Here is a 23,425-nt window from a genome sequence, read left to right as displayed (position 1 = left end):
TTAGAATCTATTTGATTACAGTGCCTATTCTTTACTCAACAAATGTCAATGACCCACTCCTTTTTAATAGCCTTGATATTCCACTTGTCAAGCTAGCCTTTCTTCAGCAGTTTTGCTAAGGAATTTGCAATGTAGCTACTTTTGGTCTTTCCTCCTATTTAACAGCCCTTCATACTATATTTAGTTCTTTTCAGAATCCTAGATCTGCCCATGGAGTCTAGTCTTCAGCAACAACTACAGTTTCAGCTTTTGACAGAGCAGCCAAGACTGTTAACAATTCAGCTGTAAAAGGATTAAAACAGTAGCATTATCTTGAGCAGACAAAGGAAGCTGATCAGAAGATCAGGCTCTGTCTCTGCTGCATGTGCCAAAAACTCTGGCAATAATCTTTTTTTCTTCATTCTGATATTCTCAATTCAAAGTGTATGTCTTATTTTGGAGCATGTGGTATGTGTGCTTGTATATATATAGCCTATCTTGTGTGTATATTTATATGTATGGGGGTGTATACATAGACATTAAGATAGGAAAATGCTTTGAAAGATCAGCATATTGCATGGACTTCAGTAAGCTTTTCTTTGGATCCTTAGTGATACTGCCATTAATATTAAGAATGTAATTGCTAAACGGATTGTTTGCAGAAAATCTTGATGCTAGAGAAGCACCAATTAATGGGAAATAAGGCTGAAAGGCACATGCATCTTAGTATAATAGTTGGGGGTCATACCAATTCCCCCCACCAGAAGTGGCAGAAGTTCAAAAGCCATATCAACTATTGCAGGAGCACCAGACTGAGGAGTAAGTATAAATTATTAGCCAAATTCAGTAAAAGATTAAACACTTACCATTTGAAAACATTGTTAAGTGACTGAGATTAAACTTCAAAATCCAGATTTCACGCAAATTAACTACTCACTGCTGGAAACAAGGATGAAGCTCCACCAAGTCAGAGAATTATAGCCTTTTGTGCCTCTGCATATGAAGTACCAGTGTTACCTGCTGTTGGAGACAGTGTGCTGGTAGGAGGGAACATTTGGTCTGATTCAGCCTAACGGAGCTTGAAAAATTGGAACCAATGCCAGGTGTCTGAACAGTACAGAAAAAAGCCCACTGCCTCAGCATGCCACTCAAATTCCTGAACAAACCAGTATAAAATTGTAAAAATAGTCTATGGAAACTATGCTGGACATCCCTGAAGCTGCTTTGTGACCCTTTCTCAATACAAATTTTTCTAGCACACTGTGGTTGGAAAATAGCAAATGTGCTGCCTTTTTAAAAAGTGAGTGACCCAAAAACTTATGGGCGTATTTACCTTGACATCAATAGTAAGAAAGGCTTTAGAAGATAGGAAGAACCATATTGGTTCATACCAGTGGTCCATCTAGCACAGTATGCTATCTTTAACAGCAGCAAGTAGTAGATATGTACAAACAAAGCATGTCTACAGTGATCCATCCCCTTTCAGACCCTCCCTCACATCATAGAATGATAGAGAAGTAGGACTTCTAGACATCATGTAGTCAAACCCTCTGCTTGAGGCAGGATCATCACTATCCAAACCATCCTATACAAACCATAATCTAAATTTGACATAAGACTCCTGCCAGCCCTCACACGAGACAGACCTAACACCAGTCAACATATGTGTGGCTCACAGTGTAAGATATACCAAGGACCTTGATCTGGAACCCACGATGCATTCAATGTGGATCCTGGAGTGGTTGGAACAGGCACTACATGTGGTGGACTCTGGCCAGGGGCTTGTAGCACTGATGTCAGCCCAGCAAGAGCAGGCAGAACATTGCATGTGGTGCCTGCCCTGGCTGCACTGTGCCACCCACAACAGCTGTGCTGGGAACCATACCGCACACAGCACCCACTCCAGTTGGTCTGACATTGCATGCAGTTCAGATTCCAGACGGGCTGGGGCAGGTGTCTGTAGTGCAGTCCAACTGAGGCAGGCACCATGTGTAGCACTTCTGGGATCTGCATGCTGTAACCTCTCTCACCATTCATGATCCACACTGCACATGCCTACCCATCCAGTACAATCATGGAGCAGCTGAGGTAGGTGCTGTATGCATTGCATGTCCTGGACCCTGCCTGTGGGTCTGCTCAGACCCAGTGGCAGCACCAAGGACCCAATAGTGATTCTCCATGGGTCAGAACTGGCCCATACACTGTATGCTTGAGATTCCTGACCTACAGTTAAGCAAAGTTTTTGATACCATGCCTTATAAGAAACACCTGTTAAACTGGAGAGGACACAGGGCAATACTACAATTCTGAGGGGTGGATAAATAGTTGGCTCAAAGAAATACTACAGCAGGTTCTAGTCAAAGGTGAGTTATCTAACCAAAGAATAGTTACTGGGGGTGTTCTAAGGATACTCTGAGCATATTTTAACCAAATCCTTCCCTGTCATTGCAGTGACAGGATATAAGCAGTACCCTCATCTCTCCAGATTTTACCAAAGGCATTTTGCTCTAGACCCCCTAGCTAGTGAATCCAATCTGGGTCCCTGCCCCCTCTTCCTGACTTCCCTGTAGTTCATCATGGCATATCACTCTGCCCCCCACCTGCTGCCAGCATCTGGGCTGCCAGGCATGCCACGGTGACCCACTCTGGCGCCCTCCTAAAAGTCAAGGACAGGTGAAGGTCCACAATGATCAGGCTGCCCCTGGGCAGTCCACAGAGGGAAGGGCTGGGCCGCACAGAGCAGAAGCTGACAGTAGGATGCACTGAGCAGCCTAGAAGGCTCACACCAAGCAGCAGGAACAGAGGGGGGCTCTGCTGAGGGAAGGATCATGCCCCTTGGAGCTCTGGAACAAGTGGCAGCAGGAGACTAGGGAGCAAAAACTTAGACAAAAATCTAGGTATTAACATAGTTAAACTAACAATAGAGATTAATTTACAGATATTTTGTTTATGATACTATTTGTTTCATAATTTCAGGGGTCCATGGGGGTCTCTGGCTGGGTGCCTTGCTTGGCTCTGTGGGGCTGTGCCCAAGCACAAAGGCATGATCCCCGGCTGGGTGTGCAGGTGCCGGAGTCCACTCCTGTGGGTCTGTGCCTGAGCACTGAGATTCTTCTGGGTTCAGTGTCAGGTCTGTGGCATTGGGGGCTGCTTCATGACAGGGTGAGGAGGCACAGTCCAGGGATATGGATGCCCAGGTCCTGGAGCTTGTGCAGAAAAACAGATGCTTCCCTTTACCCTGCTTCCTCCTTCTTATAGCTGATAGTGACAGGAGGCAGAGTTGGGGAGAGAGTCTGTGGTGGCTCAGCTCTGTGACAGCTCAGAGGTATGGCCCACTGGGTGCTTGGCTGGAGTAGCCAAGCACAGGGTGATTGCTAGCACATCTCCTTGCAAGGGAGGGGTATCAGAGGGTCACAAAGGCACCTGAGATGCTGGCAGAGAGAAACGTAACACAGTTAGGCTCCGGAGCGATGAGAGACGCGCGGGTGAAGCCCACTGCACCCCCGCTCTCCCAAAGACCCCCAGACACCCCCTCAGCAGCCGCAGAGCCCCCTGCTGACCCTCAGCACAGCCGGAGGTAAGCGGGCTCGTGGTGGGAAGGGGTTAACTCCTCGCTCCCTGGGACGAGGCAGCTGCATGGAGCCCGGGCGGGTCAAGCCCCCGCCCAGGCCCCTACTTGGCCCAGCCCCTCAGGGGGAGAGAAGAGAAGGAGTGGGGTACTCACCAGTCCCCCTCCTGTAGGACAAGGCCCCCCAAATCCGAGGCAGGGCCCCCCTGGCCTGAGAAACCAGCGTTACCCAATGCCAGGCCCACTGTGCATGCGTGCAGTTTTAAAGGGCCCACCAAACAGGGAAAAAAAAAAAAAGCTTAGTTAGGCCCTGGAGCAGTGAGAGACATGCGGGTGAAGCCTGCTGCGCCTCCGCTCCTCCGAAGCCCCCCAGACACCCTCTCAGCAGCCGCAGAGCCCCCTGCTGACCCCCAGCACAGCCGGAGGTAAGCGGGCTCGTGGTGGGAAAGGGTTAACTCCTCAATCCCTGGGACGAAGTGGCTGTGTGGAGCCCAACCCGGTCCAGCCCCCGCCCAGGCTCCTACTTGGCTCAGCCCCCCAGGGAGCCACGCAACTGGAGCTGCGTGAACAGGCTGCATAAACAGGCGCTTGAGTTAGCGTGGAGTTCGCGCAGGAGAGGGCGTGGGAGGACACGAGACCCTGCCTGAGACCCCCCGAGAATACTCAGCCCCAGCCGTAGCCAGCCTACCAGAGGCATGACACGGATGGGCACGCGGCGCACCCCGAGGGTCCCCTCGGGCTCTGCGGCCCCCCCATCGGGCACCTCAGAGACGGCCACCCAGACGGAGCCCATGGTTCTGGGCTCCACACAGACGGAGCCCCTGGTTCTTGGCTGCAGGGGCTGCCTGTCCCTTTTTCAGGCTCTGGGGCCCGGGAGCATGGCCACCTCCCCTTGCAGGGTCTGGTCCCTACTGGGGTCTCTGGTGCACCACCTGGAGGAGCTCCAGGCCACAGTCCAGAGACTGCGCACCATCAGGGACTGTGAGCAGGAGATAGACTCCTACTGCCAGGCCCTTCTCCCCCGGGAGCCGCAGGATAGAGCACCGTCTCCCTCCAGGACTAAGGAGGACTCTGGGACCTCCTGCTCTGCCCAGTCAGGGGCATGGACAAAGGTGGTCAAGGGCCCTAAGGCCTGCCGCACCAAGGCCCCTCCCTCGCTGGAGCTTAGCAACAGGTTCGCACCTCTTGCAGCCCCAGCAGAGCCTGCTCAGTTGCCAGCTCCCGCAGGCAACCCAGGCTCAACCACAGCTACTGGCCCCGCTCTCCCCAAGACAAAGTGAAAGTTGTTTGTTGTGGGAGACTCCATCCTGCGTGGGACTGAGGGGGCAATCTGCCACCCCGACCCCTTAGCCCGGGAAGTCTGCTGCTTCCCAGGGGCCCGCATCTGAGACATTGCGGAGAGGATCCCGCAGCTCCTCTGGCCCACAGACCACTACCCCATGCTCCTTATTCACATGGGCACCAATGACATGGCTCGGAGCACACCCAGCCAGGTCATGAGGCACTACAGGGATTTCGGAGCAGGGCTTAGGGGTCTGGGAGCTCAGGTGGTGTTTTCATTGATCCTCCCAGTCTCGGGCTATGGGCTGAGGAGGGAGAGGAGGATCCACGCAGTGAACCAAAGACTGCAGAGCTGGTGTCATCGGGAAGGCTTTGGCTTCCATGACCACAGCCTGCTCTTTAGCGAGAGAGGCAGCGAGCTGCTGGGAAGAGATGGCCTCCACCTCTCCCCCCTGGGGAGGAGGCTCTTCTCAGCCAGGCTGGCTGACCTGCTCCACCGGGCTTTAAACTAAGCCCGCTGGGGGATGGGGGGACTACTGCCCCTGCTGGCCCGCTGAACGGCCCTTTCAAAGCCAGCGGACCAAGGCACTTCATGGGGCACTTAAGGGAGCCCACCCCTGCCCCAGCCCTGGCACAATCTGTGAGCAAGTCAAGAGCCCCTAAGGGCACACTTGCCTGCCTGTACATTAATGCCAGGAGCCTGGGTAACAAGCAGGAGGAGCTTGTCCTCCTGCTCAATGCAAAGAATTATGATGTCATTGGGATAACAGAGACCTGGTGGTACTCCACCCATGACTGGACCATGGGTATAGAGGGCTATACCCTGTACAGGAAGGATCGTGTTGACAAAAGGGGTGGGGGTGTAGCTCTCTATGTGAAGGAAAGCTACATGTCCCTGCAAGCTGATGTTGGCTACCAGCATGGACAGCTAGAGACCCTCTGGGTAAAAATTCATGGGGAATACGGCACAGGGGACACAACGGTGGGAGTCTAATACAGACCTCCCACTCAAAATCCCGAGCTTGACCAGGAGTTCGCCCGGAAACTGACTGAGGCCGCTTGCTCCAGGACCTTGGTTGTCATGGGTGACTTCAATTACCCGGACATCTCCTGGGAAGATCACTCAGCAAAATCCGAGAGGTCGCAAAGCTTTCTCTCATGCATGGATGACCTCTACCTGACTCAAGATTTCTATGGGCCAACGAGAGGCAAAGCGCTGCTCGACCTGGTACTGGCTATGGGGGACGACCGAATCGGCGACCTAGTGATCAATCCGAAGCTGGGTGACAGTGACCACGAGCTGATCACCTTCACCATCCGCCGTAAAGCTGGCAAGTCAGTCAGCAACACAGAAGTCCTTGACTTCAGAAAAGCCGACTTTGACAAGCTCAAGAGGCTTGTTGGTCAGGCCTTCAGGGACCATGACCCCCGGGAGATGGGAGTTCAAGAAGAGTGGTTGCTCCTCAAGGCAGCAATCCTCAATGCACAAGCTAAATCTATTCCAACATGGAGGAAAGGCAGCAAGAAGGCATAGCAGCCCTCCTGGCTCTCCAGGGACCTAGCAGACCTCCTGAGGCTAAAAAGGAAAGCCTACAAAGGATGGAGGACGGGATTCACCTCCAAGGAGGATTATTCTGCGCTGGTCCGGTCCTGCAGGGAGCAAACCAGGAAAGCCAAGGCTGCAACTGAACTCCAACTAGGTTCAAGCATCAAGGGCAACAAAAAGTCCTTTTTCAGATATGTGGGGAGCTGGAGGAAAAGCAAGGGCAACGTTGGACCCCTGCTAAACCAGATGGGGCAACTGACAACTGATGCCCAGGAAAAAGCCAACCTATTAAATAGGTACTTTGCACCAGTCTTTCATCAGTCCCATGGGACGCCCATGCCTGCTGTGGGACAGGGAAATCTGGGTGAGGGGGATCCCCTACCCTTCATCAATGCTGACCTCGTGAAGGAACATCTTGAGAAGCTGGATACCTTCAAATCAGCCGGCCCTGACAATCTGCACCCCAGGGTACTCAAGGAGCTGGCGAGCGTCATAGCCCAGCCCCTGGCACGGGTCTTTGAAAACTCCTGGTGCTCTGGTGTAGTTCCCGAAGACTGGAAGAAGGCCAATGTGGTGTCGATCTTCAAGATAGGGAGGAGAGTGGATCCGGCTAACTACAGGCCCATTAGCCTGACTTCTATCCTGGGGAAGATCTTGGAAAAGTTTATTAAGGAGGCCATCCTTGAGGGACTGGCCGAGCCTAACATCCTAAGGGATAGCCAGCACGGGTTTGCTGTGGGGAGTTCTTGTTTGACCAATCTCATTTAATTCTATGACCAGGTGACCTATCACCTGGACCATGGAGAAGAGATTGATGTCATATATCTTGACTTCAAAAAAGCTTTGGTCTGGTATCCCATGATCACCTCTTGCCCAAACTGGCCAGTTGTGGCCTTGGCTCCACCACAATCCGCTGGCTGGGAAATTGGCTCCATGGTCGGACCCAGAGGGTTGTAATTGATGGCAGTCACTCATCATGGTGCCCTGTGACAAGTGGGGTCCCTCAAGGCCCTGTCCTTGGACTCATACTGTTCAGCATCTTCATTAACGATGTGGCCATTGGAGTCAGGAGTGGACTGGCCAAGTTCGCCTATGACACCAAACTTTGGGGCAAAGCATCCACGCCAGAAGACAGGCGGGTGATCCAGGCTGACCTGGACAAGCTCAGCAAATGGGCAGATGAGAACCTGATGGTGTTTAACACCAAAAAATGCAAGGTTCTCCACCTTGGGAGGAAAAACCTGCAGCTTCCTTATAGGCTTGGCAGTGCTATGTTGGATAGCACTACAGAAAAAAGAGACTTGGGGGTCATCATTGACCACAAGATGAACATGAGCCTCCACTGCGATGCTGCAGCTAATAAAGCAACCAAAACGCTGGCTTGCATCCATAGATGCTTCTCGAGGAAATCCCGGGATGTCGTTTTCCCATTGTACTTGGCCTTGGTGAGGCCGCAGCTGGTGTACTGTGTCCAGTTTTGGGCTCCACAATTCAAAAAGGATGTGGAGAAGCTTGAGAGAGTCCAGAGGAGAGCCACGCGCATGATCAGAGGTCAGGAAAACAGATGTTACGATGATAGGCTGAGAGCCATGGGAGTCTTTAGCCTGGAAAAGCATAGGCTCAGGGGTGATCTGATGGCCACCTATAAGTTTATCAGGGGTGACCACCAGGATCTGGGGGAACGTTTGTTCACCAGAGCACCCCAAGGGATGACGAGGTCGAACGGTCACAAACTCCTGCAAGACCGTTTCAGGCTGGACATAAGGAAGAATTTCTTTACTGTCCGAGCCCCCAAGGTCTGGAACAGTCTTCCAGCGGAGGTGGTTCAAGCACCTACATTGAACACCTTCAAGAGTAAATTGGATGCTTATCTTGCTGGGATCCTATGACCCCAGCTGACTTCCTGCCCTTTGGGCAGGGGGCTGGACTCGATGATCTCCTGAGGTCCCTTCCAGCCCTGATGTCTATGCAATCTATGAAATCTATGAAATCGTTACGGAATCTGGTACAGAAGTTTGATGCACTGGTCTACCCTAAATTGATTAAGTTTGAGCTCACATTGATCCACATTTATCTTAGACTGGGTTCTGACATTTTTAAACCAGTCTATGTGCACCAAACTTTTATTCTGTCATGGGTGTAGAACAGTTTTCAGTCACTTATACTGGTTTGTGTGTAATATCTGTACCTGGCCTAGCTGAGACCCTTGTTTTCTTGACTTTTTCTCTTCCTAATTTTCTGGGCTGTAACTCTTTAGGGTCAAACCTCAAGCCAGTATGTCCCTGTATGCCCCTGACAGTGGGAGTGAGAATTGCAGTGAATGAACTTGCAATAATATTTCATCATCATGTTATTATAGCAGGTAATAGGTTATTGGAATACACATGTAATACTGGATTGAAAACAGAAGGTTGGCATTTTAAAGTTGCATATTAAACTGTCCATGAAATTAAACTCAAAAACTTTCCTATGTAAAATCAAAATTGTTGGAGGATTTACTTTTCATAAATCCATGTTGTTATTTATTGTTCAACTTCCCAATTAAATGGGACAAAATATATTTCATATTCCCTACAAGTGTAAATGTAATCTTTCCATTTGTGTAATCCTGCAAACCTGCACTAGATTAAGTGCCGTTTTGTGTGCACTCCTATTTGCTACTTTCCCTTCTGTGGAAGAGCCCTGACCCCAGAGAGCCCCAGAGCTGACCAGGCCGGTCGGAGCATGCCCGGCCAGGGCCGGCAGCATGGGAGAGCAGGGTGCGAGAGTGGTGGCACGGCCGCAGCAGGGATGAGAGCCTGGGAGGCGAACCCCACACGGTGCTTGGCGGTCCGCGCCTTAATTAACTTCCCCAGGTGTGGCAAGGAGCTGGGCGGCTCAAAAGTGGCGCCGGTGCAGAGCTTTGGGATCCGGAAGAGCCGGAGGAGGAGGAGGAGCTTCCCGGTGGGGAAGCGGCACGAGGGAGGATGGCAGATCAGCACCCAGCGAGGGCCTTCTGGAGCCGGGTAGGGCCCCGTAGGGGCAGGACATGAGGGACGGAGGGCCCTGTGGGCCATTGACTGGATTGTGAAGGCTGGGGTGGTGGAGCTCCCCATCCCAGCCCCAAGCAGCGCGGCCCATAGACGGAAGCGGCGGAGGCGGGCCAGCCCGTGCGGTACTGGGCAGAAAACAGAGCCTAGGCAGGAGCGATGTGCTCTCGCCACCCAGAGGGAACCCCAATCGGGGAACACAGGCCTCCAGCAGGAGGCGGACAGGACTCACCAAGAAACCTGAGCCAGCCCCAGCGGGGAGCTGGCTGAGTGGCTCGCGTGTCGCTAACGGGACAATTTTCTTTCGAGGGACTACCCCACCTCAGCTGAGGAGAGGGGGCCCCCCTTTTGACTCATTATGGAGGCCTGGGCGAGGGTGTAGGGGAGGCAGGAGCCCTCAAGGACCCCGGACCGGACTGGACAGGAGGTACCGCTTTTGGATGTGCGCGCGCCAGGGAATTCACTGGACCTAATAACAGCAAAGTCATGGCAGGCGGACTTGGCGAGAGCATACCAGGAGCGGGAGCCACCCCTGGATCAGGAGGGCAAGCCCCACAGTGATCTGCGGGCGCCCAAACTCACGCCATTGCAGGTGGGCCCGCGGACACCTTCATAATCCCTATTTTCTAAATCTGCAGGAAGCTTGGTTTTATTTTTTGAGGTTTTTTAGGTAAGCAGTGGAATCATCAATTCCAGTATTAGACCTTGGTAAAAAGTCAGTGATATTGCAGAGCAGTAAGAAACCTACATCATCAGATAACAAAAATCAAACAACCACGCAAAAAAATCCACCCCAAGAAAACAAGCTTACAGCCACCTATTACCCGCTTTCTCATTCTTCTCTTGTTAAATAGAAGAAGGGGTCATCACCAGGGAGGACTATTCTGTAGTTGCTCGGGGATAGTTTCATAGTTTCTAGGGTCGGAAGGGACCTGAGCAGATCACCTAGTCCGACCCCCTGCCATGGCAGGAAAGAATACTGGGGTCAAATGACCCCAGCAAGATGTTCATTTAACCTCCTCTTAAACACCCCCAGGGTAGGAGCCTGCACCACTTCTCTTGGAAGCTGTTTCCAGACCCTAGCCACCCTGACTGTGAAGTAGTTTCTCCTGATATCTAACCTAAACCTACCCTCTGCCAGCTTGTGACCATTATTCCTGGTCACTCCTTGCAGTGCTCGGGGAAACAGTGACTTCCCCAATGCCTGCTGATCCCCCCTGACTAGTTTATAATAGGGGGGTAGTTAGGAAGGCCAAGGTAGAGATGGAACTGGGACTAGCTTCCCAGATTAAGGACAATAAGAAGTCCTTTTTTAAATACGTAGGGGGTACAAAGAAGGTCCTGGGTAATGTGGGGCCCTTGCAGGACGCCATGGGAAACTTGGTCATCACACCAGATGGCAAAGCTAACATGTTTAACGATTTCTTTGCCTCCATCTTCCTAAGTAGGGACCAGAACAGTCACCTCCCTGCTGGGCCTCCCTCGGGCCCTGGGGGAAGAACACTGGGGGCACGGGTTAGTGAGGATTTAGTTAGGGAGCTTCTGGAGGGGTTGGATGTATTCAAGTCAGCTGGTCCAGATGATCTCCACCCTAGAGTTCTAAAGGAACTGGCCGAGGTCATTGCAAGTCCCCTGGCACAACTTTACGAGCACTCGTGGTACTCTGGTGAGGTACCGGAGAACTGGAAGAGGGCCAACGTGGTCCCCATCTTCAAAAAAGGCAGGAAGGAGGACCCGGGAAACTATAGGCCAGTTAGTCTTACCTTGATCCTAGGCAAGCTGTTCGAGAAAATTATGCTGGCACACATCCAGGAGGGGCCAGCAGGGGACTGCATGCTTAAGGGCAACCAACATGGGTTCATCAGTGGCAGGTCCTGTCAGACCAACCTGGTGGCCTTTTACAATCAGATCACCAGATCTTTAGATGCAGGGGTAGCAGTGGATATAGTCTTCCTGGACTTCCGGAAGGCTTTTGACACTGTCTCTCACCCTGTTCTCATTAAGAAACTGCAGGGCTGTGGTGTAGACACCCACACAGTCAAATAGGTCGCCAACTGGCTGGAGGGCCGCACCCAGAAGGTGGTAGTGGATGGGTCCTACTCAACCTGGAAGGATGTGGGCAGTGGGGTTCCGCAGGGCTCCGTCCTCAGGCCCGCAGCGTTCAACATCTTCATCAGAGATTTGGACGAGGGGGTAAAAAGCACCCTGTTCAAATCTGGTGATGACACTAAGATGTGGGGGGATGTGGGCACACTGGAAGGATGCAACAGGCTACAATCAGACCTAGACAGGTTACAAGGGTGGGCGGACCAGAATAGGATGGGTTTCAACACAGACAAGTGCAAGGTGATGCACCTGGGGAGGAACAACCAGCACCATACCTACAGGTTAGGAAACTCCCCTCTTGTCAGCACAAAGGTGGAAAGGGATCTGGGGGTCATCATTAACTCCAAGATGAACATGGGCCGGCAGTGTGGAGGGGCAGTTAGGAAGGCCAACCGCACCTTGTCATGCATCCACAGATGCATCTTGAGCAGGTCCAAAGAGGTGATCCTCCCCCTCTATGCGGCACTGGTCAGGCCGCAGCTGGATTATTGTGTCCAGTTCTGGGTGCCACACTTCAAGAGGGATGTCAACAGCATGGAGATGGTCCAGAGGAGGGCCACTCGTATGATCAGGGGACAACAGGGCAGGCCCTACGAGGAGAGGCTACGGGACCTGAACCTGTTCAGCCTCCAAAAGAGAAGGCTGAGGGGGGATCTTGTGGCCTGTTATAAACTAGTCAGGGGGGATCAGCAGGCATTGGGGGAGTCCCTGTTCCCCCGAGCACTGCCAGGAGTGACCAGGAATAACGGTCACAAGCTGGCAGAGGGTAGGTTTAGGTTAGATATCAGGAGGTGCTACTTCATGGCCAGGGCAGCTAGGATCTGGAACCAGCTTCCAAGAGAAATGGTGCAGGCTTCTATCCTGGGGGTGTTTAAGAGGAGGTTAGATGCACATCTTGCTGGGGTCGTTTGACCCCAGTATTCTTTCCTGCCATGGCAGGGGGTCGGACTAGATGATTTGCTCAGGTCCCTTCCGACTCTAGAAACTATGAAATTATGACATATAAAAGTTAGGATAAGTAATCAAATGTATTCAAAATTCCCTCAGCTCTTCAAATATTTTTTGCCTGAGAAATAGTAGGCACAATTCATCAATTCCTATTGTAGCAATTTATAAATTCTTGGCCATGTCCACATATGTGTGGATGTTTGGTTCCCTGAGGACAACTAGCAGCAGTGCATTCTGTGTCCTCAGGGACACCCTACTTCTCCCCAGGGAACACCTGTGCCATGCACCCTGTGATGTGTGACAAGTTACCCCAGGTGCATGCTGCCTTCATATACACCACTCCACTTTTTTTTTCCACTTTTTTTTTGGACCCCTGAATAGCTGTTGGCACTGGATTTATGACCCAGATACCTTCTTCCAGGTGAACCCAAACCCTTGGGCTGACCACAACCTGTCCATTTGATAATAGGTGAGTTTTATGATACACAATGATAACCAGGGATTCGGGTTTTCCATTTCCCACGGAAAAACGGAGTAAACCATGGATTCCCTGTTTTTATTGGAGAAAACATGGATTTCCCTTTTTAGCAGAGAAGTCCATGGATTCTATGCTTTTGCAAAAAGCTCTTGCAGGCCTGCACAGCTCCACCCTGCAAGAGCCAGTTGCAGAAAGGGTGGGAAACCCCCAGCCTTTGCCCAGAGGGGGAAGAAGAGGGGAAAGGGTGGGGTGTGAAACCTCTGAGGCAGCCAAGGCTGGGCTCAGGCTCAGATTTTGCCTTTTACCCCTGGAGCATAGAGGTAAGTGGAGCTTGGGGACTGTGGGGCAGGGCTGGGGAAGATGGTTGGCAGCTGAGGGAGTCGGGGGTGCTGCCAGCCCCAGGTGGCACACCACAGCCAGAAGCAGGGCCAGCGGGTGAAGGCAGGGATGCCCCTCTTCAGGGGGGCTTTGTGGGCAAGTGATGTGGGGCTCAGTGTGGTGGTGTCCACCATGTGCAGGCTGCACATATGCTGCCCAGCCAAAGGGAGAGGGAGGCTAGCATGTGGCTGGCCAGCTCTGCAGAGGCAGCAAGGGATGGCGGGGTAGGGGGGAGCTCACACGTGGCGGCAGCGGTCGCTGCTGCTTACCTGGAGGTCTGTGCCAGCACTGATGGTCACTGCCTACAAAACCTCCTGCTGTTCCCACAAAGCCATGCCTGGAGATGTGCGGCTGGCTTCTGGGTGGCAGCAGCAGTGTGGTGGTGGCCAAATGGCATGCAGCCATCCCCACCACGACCCTGCACTGCTGCTGCCAGCCACACAGCTCCAAGCATGGCTCCATGGCAGTATGCACTGATCATCACCACTGTCATGGGCAGCCGCTGCTGCTTACCTGTGGGGCCACCCATGCCAGAAGTGATGGCCACTGAGTGCAAAATCTCTCACTGCTGCTGCAGAGCCATACTCAGAGCTCTGCAGCTGGTGACAGCAGTGCAGCACAGGGTGGGGGTGGCTGCATGCCATCCAGCCACCACCACACTGCTGTTGCCACCTGGCAGCCAGCCACACAGCTCTGAACATGGCTCCACAGTGGCAGTGGGAGATTTTGTAGGCAATGGCCATCACCACTGGCACAGCCCTCCAGGTAAGCAGCAGCAGTCACCGCGTATGAGGCCCGCCCCTCAGCCCCTACCCCTCGCCACCGCTCTAGAGCCAGCCATGGAACTGTGTAGCCATTCACATGCTAGTCTCCCTCCCCCTTCTCTGGGCTGGCAGCTGGGTGGCATGTGTGCCGCCCGCACATGGCAGGCACCACCACACTGCTGTCTGAACCATTTGCCTGCAAAGCCCCCCCTCCACAGAGGGGCACCCCTGCCTTCACCCCCTGGCCCTGCTTCCAGCTGTGGAGTGCCACCCAGTGCTGGCAGCACCCCCCACTCCCTCAACCCCCAACCATCTTCCCCAGCCTTGCCCCGCAGCCTCCAAGCCCCACTTACCTCTAGGATCCACGGGCGAAGGGCATGGCTCCATGTTGGCAGCTCTTGCCTGCAAAGCCTCCCAACCCTGTATGCAGCCACCACCATCCTGCACTGCCATGGAGCTGTGCAGCCGGTTGTGGGGCATGCCACTGCATGCAAGCCCCACATTCCACCCCCCAGCTGGGCAGCACATATGTGGCCCATGCACAGTTGTTGCCACCGCACTGCTGCTGCCACACCCTGTGCCACTTGCCCACAAAGCCATGCAGGTGGCCATGGGATGGTAGTTCAGGGTGCAGTGGCAGAGTTGCAATGGCAGCCTCTGTGTGCAAACCTCCTGTCAGGCCAGCTGGTATGTGTGTGGCCCACAGAGTGGTACCCCTGCCCTTACCCCCTGATCCTGCTTCTGGGAGTGTGCACAGGGCCACACTCCCCCCCTTCTTGATCTACCCCCAGCACATTCTCTTCCCCCACCCTGCCCCACCCCTTCTGCCCTCACACACTTACCTGCTGGGGTGGGTATCAGTGTCTGTATCTGCATGTCTGTGCCTGTATGTTGTCTGTGTCTCTGGGTCTGGGGGGCTGTTGTGTGGGGCATCAGGAGGGCTGTTGAGACTGTAGGGAGGAGTGTGGGGCACCAGTAGTGCTGGGGGGGTTGTCGGGGAGCCTTTAATTTTTATCATGGATTTTGGGTTTGTAATCAGAATTTGCGATTTTTTAATCAGAGAATTTGCAATTTGTATTCAGAGAAAACCAGGATCCCCAGTGATCACAGATAAGAATAATGCAAACAATTCTATAGCTACCAGTTCTAGAGCTTTCACAGGGTCAAGGTACATCTGGACAGAATGCAAGCTTCCCCCTGAGGTTCTGTCTTGAATGTCAGATGTCAGGAGTCTGGAGGTCAAAGGTCAAGGCCCACCCTCTCCCACTGGGGTAGGTGGTGTGCCCCCTGTTCATGATGGCCTCATATTCCCCTCTTGGGACCCTTTGCTGCTCTGAAATCCCTCCTTTTATATTCTTTCTCCCCCTCTGATGACTTTTCTTCTCTAGGCACTATTGATTGATCTCCCTGTGGTCAACATACTGTCCATGTTCTGTCCTGTCAGCATGTTCTGTTGTTTCACAAACCTGTCACATGCACACATCTTAATTTGGTCTTTTATCAGTTTCTCCTAATCTGGTCCATTTACCAAAACCAGAAGTCTCGAGGGCTCTGCAGTTTGGCATCATGACCTGCAGAGTGCCTTATCTCTGGATACACTGTTCATCTTATGGAACAGTGTGATACATGTCTTCAATTTCCCAGCCTGTGTGTCTGCTTGCTGCTTGCCTGTGTCAGACACAGTGGGCCTTGAAGAAAATTTGTCACAAGCAGGCTTTTAGAAATTAATTAGCCCTTGCCATTCCCCTGGACCATTGTTCTAATTCATATCTACTTTACCTATAAGTCAGTTCCCAAAAGCAAACTTCTAAATACCATTTTCTAGTCATCAATATCCAGAGGTCAACCCCTTCATTGCTCCCTTGCAGTGCAGAGAACAACTGAACATGCAATATGTGGCACCACAGACACGTTTGCAGCACCACATACTGCACAGCCCTGCTTATCTGCATGTGGCCCTTTTGGCTTATATTGAAGCAAATTAGCATTGGGTGGTTCAAAGAAAAATGGTTACTTCTTCATTGACAATGAGGATAAGGCATACAGCATCTTTTCCCATTTCATTAATCAAGTCAGGACCATGTTGCCAAAAGAAAGCATACAAATAGTAAAAACTAGAAGCATTTAGGAAATAAGATAGGTGGGATTCTTCTCTCATACCTATATATGTTATCTGTAGCTCCATTAAAACTAATAGGATTAAAACAAGTAGAGTCAATGTTGCTGAAAGACAATCTGGCTGGCTTACCTTCCTAGTAAGTATACCAAATGCATGGTGAATAACTTTTAACTTTAGTGATATCTGTAATATCAGACATCTCCATTATACATGACAAAATACTAGGTTTTTCATTGACTGTATGCTTTTTCATCATACATAGATTCTTTAGACACTGTGACAACCCAAATCATAGAACTCCATGCACTTCTGCTCCTGATCCAGAACTTCAGCTATTCTTAAAATGGTTATGAGATGCATGAAATACCAGAAAACATCTACTTTTCCCAGCTTTATTTAAAAACTCTCCTTTACAACTTCGCCTCTTGTCCAGTACTAAAATCCCAGGAGATTTTGCATCTGCAAGTCTGTATTGTTAGGATCACCATGGCCATAGGTACAATGGCAAATACAGTGTCATAAATACAGTGGCAAAGGCTACTTAGGCATTTCATATTTTGCTTTTGATTTTTCTTGGCTAAGTGTGAAAATGATGGAGAGGGATACCAGTGGTGTCTGGTGTAGTGATTAAGAAAGGACTTAGAATATCAGAGTCCTGATTGCCAGCTCTTTCACTGACTTGCTGGGAAACCTTAGGCAGTTCACTTAAACATTTAGTTGCCTCAGTTCACCCAAATGTAGCAGGGTAATCATTTACAAGACTGATTGGTTCTGCTGTGAGTTGATTCTGAATGAGATCTGTAATAGACGGTAGATGTCTCAAAGTACTTTTTTGTGACACCTTTAACATACTTTGGAAAGGAGCTTCAATGTGAAGCACAAAGATGGAGCCAGTGTTCAATTAACTCTGCTAGAAATATTTGGCAACACCTTGGGAAAGGAGACATCCCATAATGTCCTGCAGTTTTCAGAATGCTAGTACAGGCAGTCCCATTACTGCTCCTAATCCCTTCTTGTTTGTACTACAGTGTGAAGAATATTGAGACGTTTATCTTGAATACCCAGACTGCCTAGCAAGATAAAAGACTTTACTTTGAGGAATGATATGAAAAGTATTCTGTTTCTCAGCTTTTGTTTCCAACTTCCATGTGTTCAGCCTTAAAGATGAGTTGTTACATTAACTAATAGATCAGATCAGATTTACTGGCATATGTGGGGGCTTTTTACAAGTTTGGTGTTCCAGAGCAGCCATAAACCAGCTCACAAAATCCTTTTTACTGCTGCTTTGTATCATCAGAGCAACCCAAAGCAGCCAGAGTGTTACCATTGAATCTGGCCCATAGTTTTAAATTCTGAATCTGAAACAAGACATTCATAGTGTCTCAAAAAGAAGTTTAGACAAGTGCAGGTTAAAGCAAACTCTTCTATTTAATCAACAAGCTGGAGTTTAGAATTTCAGAACTTTGTTGTCTATATCTGAAGCACCAGGAAGGCCTAAAAACACAGAAGAAATGCTGAAAAAGGAAGGAGCATGATCAAATTGCTCTTGGCATTTAACAACATTGAGCTGGAGGGAATTTGTGTGGGAGGACAACAATTAGAATAATGAATTATTTTAATGTCTTTCCTCCTGCTTTTCCTCATCTGTAAGCTTCCCCCCACCTCCTAATTTGGAGAATGAACCAAAAGCCATCCCCAGCCCCTGGCTGCCCATACAATAAATGAAACATATTGGCTGTCTTGTCTGTGGAAAGATGTCCCTATTGCATGCAAACAGCATTATACTTAATGTTAGCCTCCTCAAAAAGGTCAAGGATTTAAAAGACATGGTGTGAACTTTCCTCTCATTCTCCCAGGAAATGAACCACAAAGGGAGCTCAGTTTTAGGCTGCACATGCTGTAACTGATCTCTTGGTCAGTCAATACAGCAACGTTTAAGAACTAAATTCACTTCAAACATTCTGTCTTAAAATATTAATGTAAGCGAGTCTCAGGGAAGATTTATTGTGTAGGCCCTGAGCTCTCCAGGAGCTGGGAGCACCCCAGACACAGAATTCTAAGCCCTGGGGTTGGGTTTAATACATTCTTCATCTAACCCAGGAATACCATAGCCCAGACCAGAATATGTTCACCCTTCCTTGAGAAAGGAAGATCCTTTGCACTTATGTGAGACTTCTGTGCAGCATAGGCAGAAATAGCATACTGGAGAGTCACTGGCCTCATCAAAACCCTGTAGCCAAGCTGACTTATGGTACTTTATTCAGAACTGGGGTGAGAGAGTGCATTTTCTATGGTGTTCTGCATTAACTGAACTCAGGTGATGTTCCCTTCTGAAAATGCCATATCTAATGTTTAGTCTCAGCTTAAAAGTTTGTCATTAACAGATCATACTCTTAAACACAGTTTTTTCAGCTGACCTGTTTAAAGTCAGACTCAGAAACTAAGTTACTTTTACGTGGAAAAACAGTCTCTCCACCCAAGATACAAAAATAAAAAGGAGGAAAATAAAAATTGTGAAAAGTTATCTACCAGCCTTTTCAGTTGGTTGCTAGTTAAAGAATTGCTAGTTAAAGTGTGTTATATTGTAACATTTCAACTTTGTCTGAATGTTTCTTGCTAATGTTTTCAGCCAAGCCCAAAGTTAATTTACATATTTAACAGGGACAGTGAGTCATTGCTACTTTGCTGGAGAAAGGAAAAGGCTGCAAAAAGCCATTGGATTATTGACTTTTCTTCCTCCCTCCCCCTGCCCCTGTTTCTTTGCATCTGAAAAAATGGTTGTTTGTGGGGGTTATTTGTTTAATATAGTCTTTGTATAACTGGTAGTTAACAATCTTAACAAATCTATAAAGGTTATCCTTCTTAAGAACCAAGCACATGTCAGCAAAATGATTAAAGACATTGTAGAATTCTTGGGGTTTATGAAATAGGCTTTGAATTGTTGAACAGTCTGACTTACTAAGGAAACAATTATTGCAAAGATTATATTTAAGGTGATTTGAGGTTTCACTATGTTAGTGAACAGCATGGGTTTGTTATGCTGGGACTGTTAGGTTAAAAGAGAGGTTTTATGCATTCCAAAGATGGAGTAGTTATAAGTTCAGTTTTGAAAATAAAATGTGGAATAACTTTATGAAACAGTTTATGTGTACATTTTGCCCTGAAAGCTGTATGCCAGATAAATGGTAGAGAAATGTTGTATGTCCTTTACTTGGAAATTTAAAGGAAAATTGTTATCTTTGAAATTTATGCCTAGTTTTTCTTTTTTTCACTAAGGAGAGGAATATTAAACATGTTACCAAGGTCTGACTGGATTTGTAATAATGTGCTGCTAATGAAGCTAATAGCTTATCAAAGCTAATCTTAAATTCTGGTAGGTCTTAGCTGTTTTTGTCTAGTTTAATTTTCATGTATCAGACTTGGCTCCTTGAGTATTTTACTACATTTAATATTCAGTAGATTTCTGAAATTCAAGGGAACCCACAGTGGATTATATTGTGACTTGTTATTATACTGAAAAAGAGAATCATTCTGTTCTTTTGCTTTTAAACTGAATTGTTACAAAAACTAAAATCATTTGACCTTAGTTTATACATACCCTTAAGAGAACAAACAAGGATTACTTTTCAATCAATATACTGCCAATAGTCCTGAGGGAGGGAGAGAGAGAGATGCTTGTTAGTACCAGCTAGTGTCAATCTAAATCCAAAGATGGATTATAGCCTTTGCAGACTGACAACTCCTGAGACTTGGCACCATCCAAATTTGGGAGATTGGTTGATTCCCAGCTTTAATTGTTTTTAAAGTAAGTTTCTGTGTCCCTATGACCTGTAAAAATAGCCTTATGCAAAGTGATATGTAGGGGGCTGATAGCTTCTCCCTGTTTTCCCCTAATGACCATAAGCTTTAATCTTCTCTTCAGACGCATATCAACAGCTGGCTTGTGAATCCAGAAAAATGCATAGCGCTGTTTCTCTTGATATTGGGGAGGTAAGATACTGGCTGGGTTCAGAGCTTCAGGGAGTAAAGTCATTCAGAATAACATAGATAGTATTAGGGCTGCCACAAAACTTTACTAACCAGCTACCTGCAGATGAACTATCTTTTCTTGGACATTTGAAATGCCTCAAAGCCAGTAGGACTTATGAGCAAAAGAAGGGTCAGCTCCAGGATGTGAGAGGCTGGGGAGTTTAGACTTGAGGAGCCAAATGTACAAAAATGTTTGGGCACCTAGCTTCTATTCAGATGCTTAAACTTACATTGATTTTAATGGGAATTTAAGCATGTAAATACTTCTCTCAACCAGAGTCTGAGAGAAGGGGCTATTTCCTAATCCCAGCACTGATTGGTTGTGCCATATGACTCTAGTGAAGTCTCACAGGCCAAATTTTTCTAACTGGACCACTCTGAGCCAGATACCCAAATTCAAAGGTACCAACCCTTCATTCAATTACAGTTCCTGACCATGGCTTAAACCTTCAAAAAAGTTCAACTAAGTGATTCCTAAACAAAGTGCTAGCACTGCTCATCAATAACACACAGAAAAGGGCTCACCCCAGGATAAATGCTTGAATTTGTGTCTGTAACTTGTTCTATGATCCCTAGACAGTCCAGAGTGGCAGGTAAGAGAACCTAGATGCAGCAAGTGCTTCACCTGGCCCAATGTGCAGCTTCACCTAGCCATAAAAGAATCTGAAAGGGATGGTCCAAGATCCTTTCCATTATTAAGCATTGCTGTGAATGAATGCACATAGTGGAAAATCTAATATTATAACTGGGGTAGAAAGTAATACCTTATCAGTTCAGAACCAGTGACATAAATCTGCTGCCCATCTTTTAATTGTATTGACACAATAAAGTCTCTGTCCTACTCTCCACAAAGTGGAATTTCAAGTACTCAGCATTCATGTTCTATGTCATCATAGGATCCTAGGACCAGATTCATTCCATAAGACTGTATATAGACCTACCTGGTCAAAAATAAAAATACTATATGGTAAAAAAAAATGTTTCTTGCTGTCATTTTTTAAAACTTTTCTGGTCAGTTCTGAAGCTTCTTAACACATTTTTGTTGAAAAAATGTTTCTGAGGATTGGGGGAAAGGAGCTCATGAAGGCTGTTTCTAGTTTATTTTAACCAGTTCTGGCCATCCTCTTGTTAGGTTCTTCCTCAAAGCTCTGCACTAACATCAACCGTTCAGCACAAAGTACTGCTTTCATTCTCACCCAAACTGTGACACAAAGATGTCAAGGACTGCAAGTGAAATAGTAGTTAGAAACATAATGTAACCCCTCTCACACCTCTCACCCCAGTGCTTTTTCCTTTTACACAAAAGTATTCCAGTACTTCTGAGACATTATCTAGTAATTCCTCTAATACTTCTTGCCTAAAAGGGAATGCAAAGCACTTCTCTAATAATTGTTAATTAGGCTTCATTGGGTGAGGTATTGTGGCGGAGTACCTCTGGGGTGCTTGCCACTTGAGGGCTCTCACAGGCTTTGAGGAGAGCCTGCTTTGGAGGAGCAGCAGGGGAAACCTCCCTCAGGTACCATTTTAAGGGGGAAGGTGTGTGGCAGGACACTGTGGGTGCCTGACACTTTAAGACTGGATCTAAGCAGCCAGCAGGTGCTTGATTAAGGCAGCCATTTTAGTTCTCTGGGTACCTATATAAAGAGCTCAGTTCCCTGCTGGCTAGGAAAGCAGCAACATTGCCTAGCTGTGAGGTTCCATAACAACCTGGAGGTAAGGGCAGGAGATGTAGGGAATGGATAGGAGGCTCCTGATCCTGGGCATGACCTAAAACTGCACCATGCCAGGAGTGGGTGGCCTGGTGGGGCTCTCAGTGGTGTGGGAGCCCCCAGGAAATGCCAGGCCAGTTACCAACCTGATGAAAAATGGGTAGGGGTGCCTTATGTTAAGGAAAGCTACACGTCCCTGAAAGCTGATATTGGAGACCAGGGTGGATGACTGGAGACCCTCTGGGTTAAAATCCATGGGGAACATGGCACAGGGGACACAACGGTGGGAGTCTACTATAGACCTACTGTAAATATTTTATTTCATTTTATATAATTGCCATGTGGCATTTTTCACATTTATGTCACTTTATAGTCTGATCTATAAGTTAGTCCAAACCAAAATGTCTATTTAGTAAATCCTATTGCGCGTGCTTTGGGTGTGCGAGTTTTGTATCTTCCGCGCGCGTGAAGTTTTGTATTTCCCTCACGTGCAAAATTTCCTTTGTCTACCGCACGCGTGAATTTTGTATCAAGCTGCGCATGTGTATTTTGTAAGTTTCTTTTCTATCCTGTAAGTTTCATTTCTGCGGAAACGCAACCTATGTAAAAAATCTGCCTAGCAACACCTATGTAAAAGAAACTACCCTATCCCTACATGCTTAGCTTACATCATAGTTAGTGTCATAGAGGCGGTCCAACCAACATCAATAAAGAGGTGAAGGGGCAAGAAACGGCAGAGACGACGACTGGATAAACCTCAGGCTTGATCACCCTGTTGCCGGTCCTCAGCCTCCCATATGGGCATATCCCAGCGAAAACCTGTCAAAGGCCTCGAAAACCCGACAACGAACATCAGCCTCTCAGTGTAGCTTAGACCGCATACCTGCTTTTACCATACCTCCATGCTTATACTTTAGATGCAACTTCGCTCCAGCCAGTCTCCCCTCTTATTCATAAGAGGGTGAGGCCAGGTGAGTTGAATAAACCTTTTTACTATAAACTTTGAAAGCCTGTAGCATTTCGCCTACTTGCGCCAGTAAGGCAAACCTCGAGGGCGGTCGACGAGCCACCTCTTATCCCGCCCCACAAGCCGTGTACTCACTAGCTCGCTCCGTAAAGTCCGCGGCTCACCAAGCAGTGTCAGAGTCTCTAATCCGGCATTTCGCAACACCTACCACCCAAAGTCAACAGCCTGATCAGGAGTTCACCCAGGAACTGGCTGAGGCCATGTGCTCCAGGACCATGGTTGTCATGGGTGACTTCAATTACCCAGACATCTCGTGGGAGGATCACTCAACTAAATCCGAGCGGTTGCAAAGCTTTCTCTCATGCATGGATGACCTCTACCTGACTCAAAAAGTCTATGGGCCAACAAGAGATAAAGCACTGCTCGACCTAGTACTGGATACTGGGGATGACCTAATTGGTGACCTGGTGATTGATGGGAAGCTGGGTGACAGTGACCACAAGCTGATCACCTTCACTATCCAC

The 23,425-nt window shown here is 48.7% G+C and overlaps 2 protein-coding genes across 2 annotated transcripts in view; one reads left to right on the top strand and one right to left on the bottom strand.

Annotated features, from left to right (window-relative positions):
* Positions 1 to 12,920, top strand: part of LOC149866489 (uncharacterized) — a 237,348-nt gene extending 224,428 nt beyond the window's left edge. The window contains exons 9-10 of the mRNA XM_090041609.1: positions 11,674 to 12,071; positions 12,865 to 12,920. Of these exons, the coding sequence (XP_089897735.1) occupies positions 11,674 to 12,071; positions 12,865 to 12,920 (454 nt within the window). The remainder of the gene's footprint in view (positions 1 to 11,673; positions 12,072 to 12,864) is intronic.
* The window catches only part of LOC149866486 (uncharacterized), a 315,323-nt gene that overhangs the window by 61,691 nt on the left and 230,207 nt on the right, over positions 1 to 23,425 (bottom strand). The window lies entirely within an intron of this gene.

Source organism: Crocodylus siamensis, chromosome 4 (genome assembly GCF_052110815.1).
Source record: "Crocodylus siamensis isolate JL-2025a chromosome 4, ASM5211081v1, whole genome shotgun sequence".
Classification (NCBI taxonomy): Eukaryota; Metazoa; Chordata; order Crocodylia; family Crocodylidae; genus Crocodylus; species Crocodylus siamensis.
The sequence above is the reverse complement of the archived record's forward strand: the minus strand, read 5'-3'. Positions and strand labels throughout refer to the sequence as shown.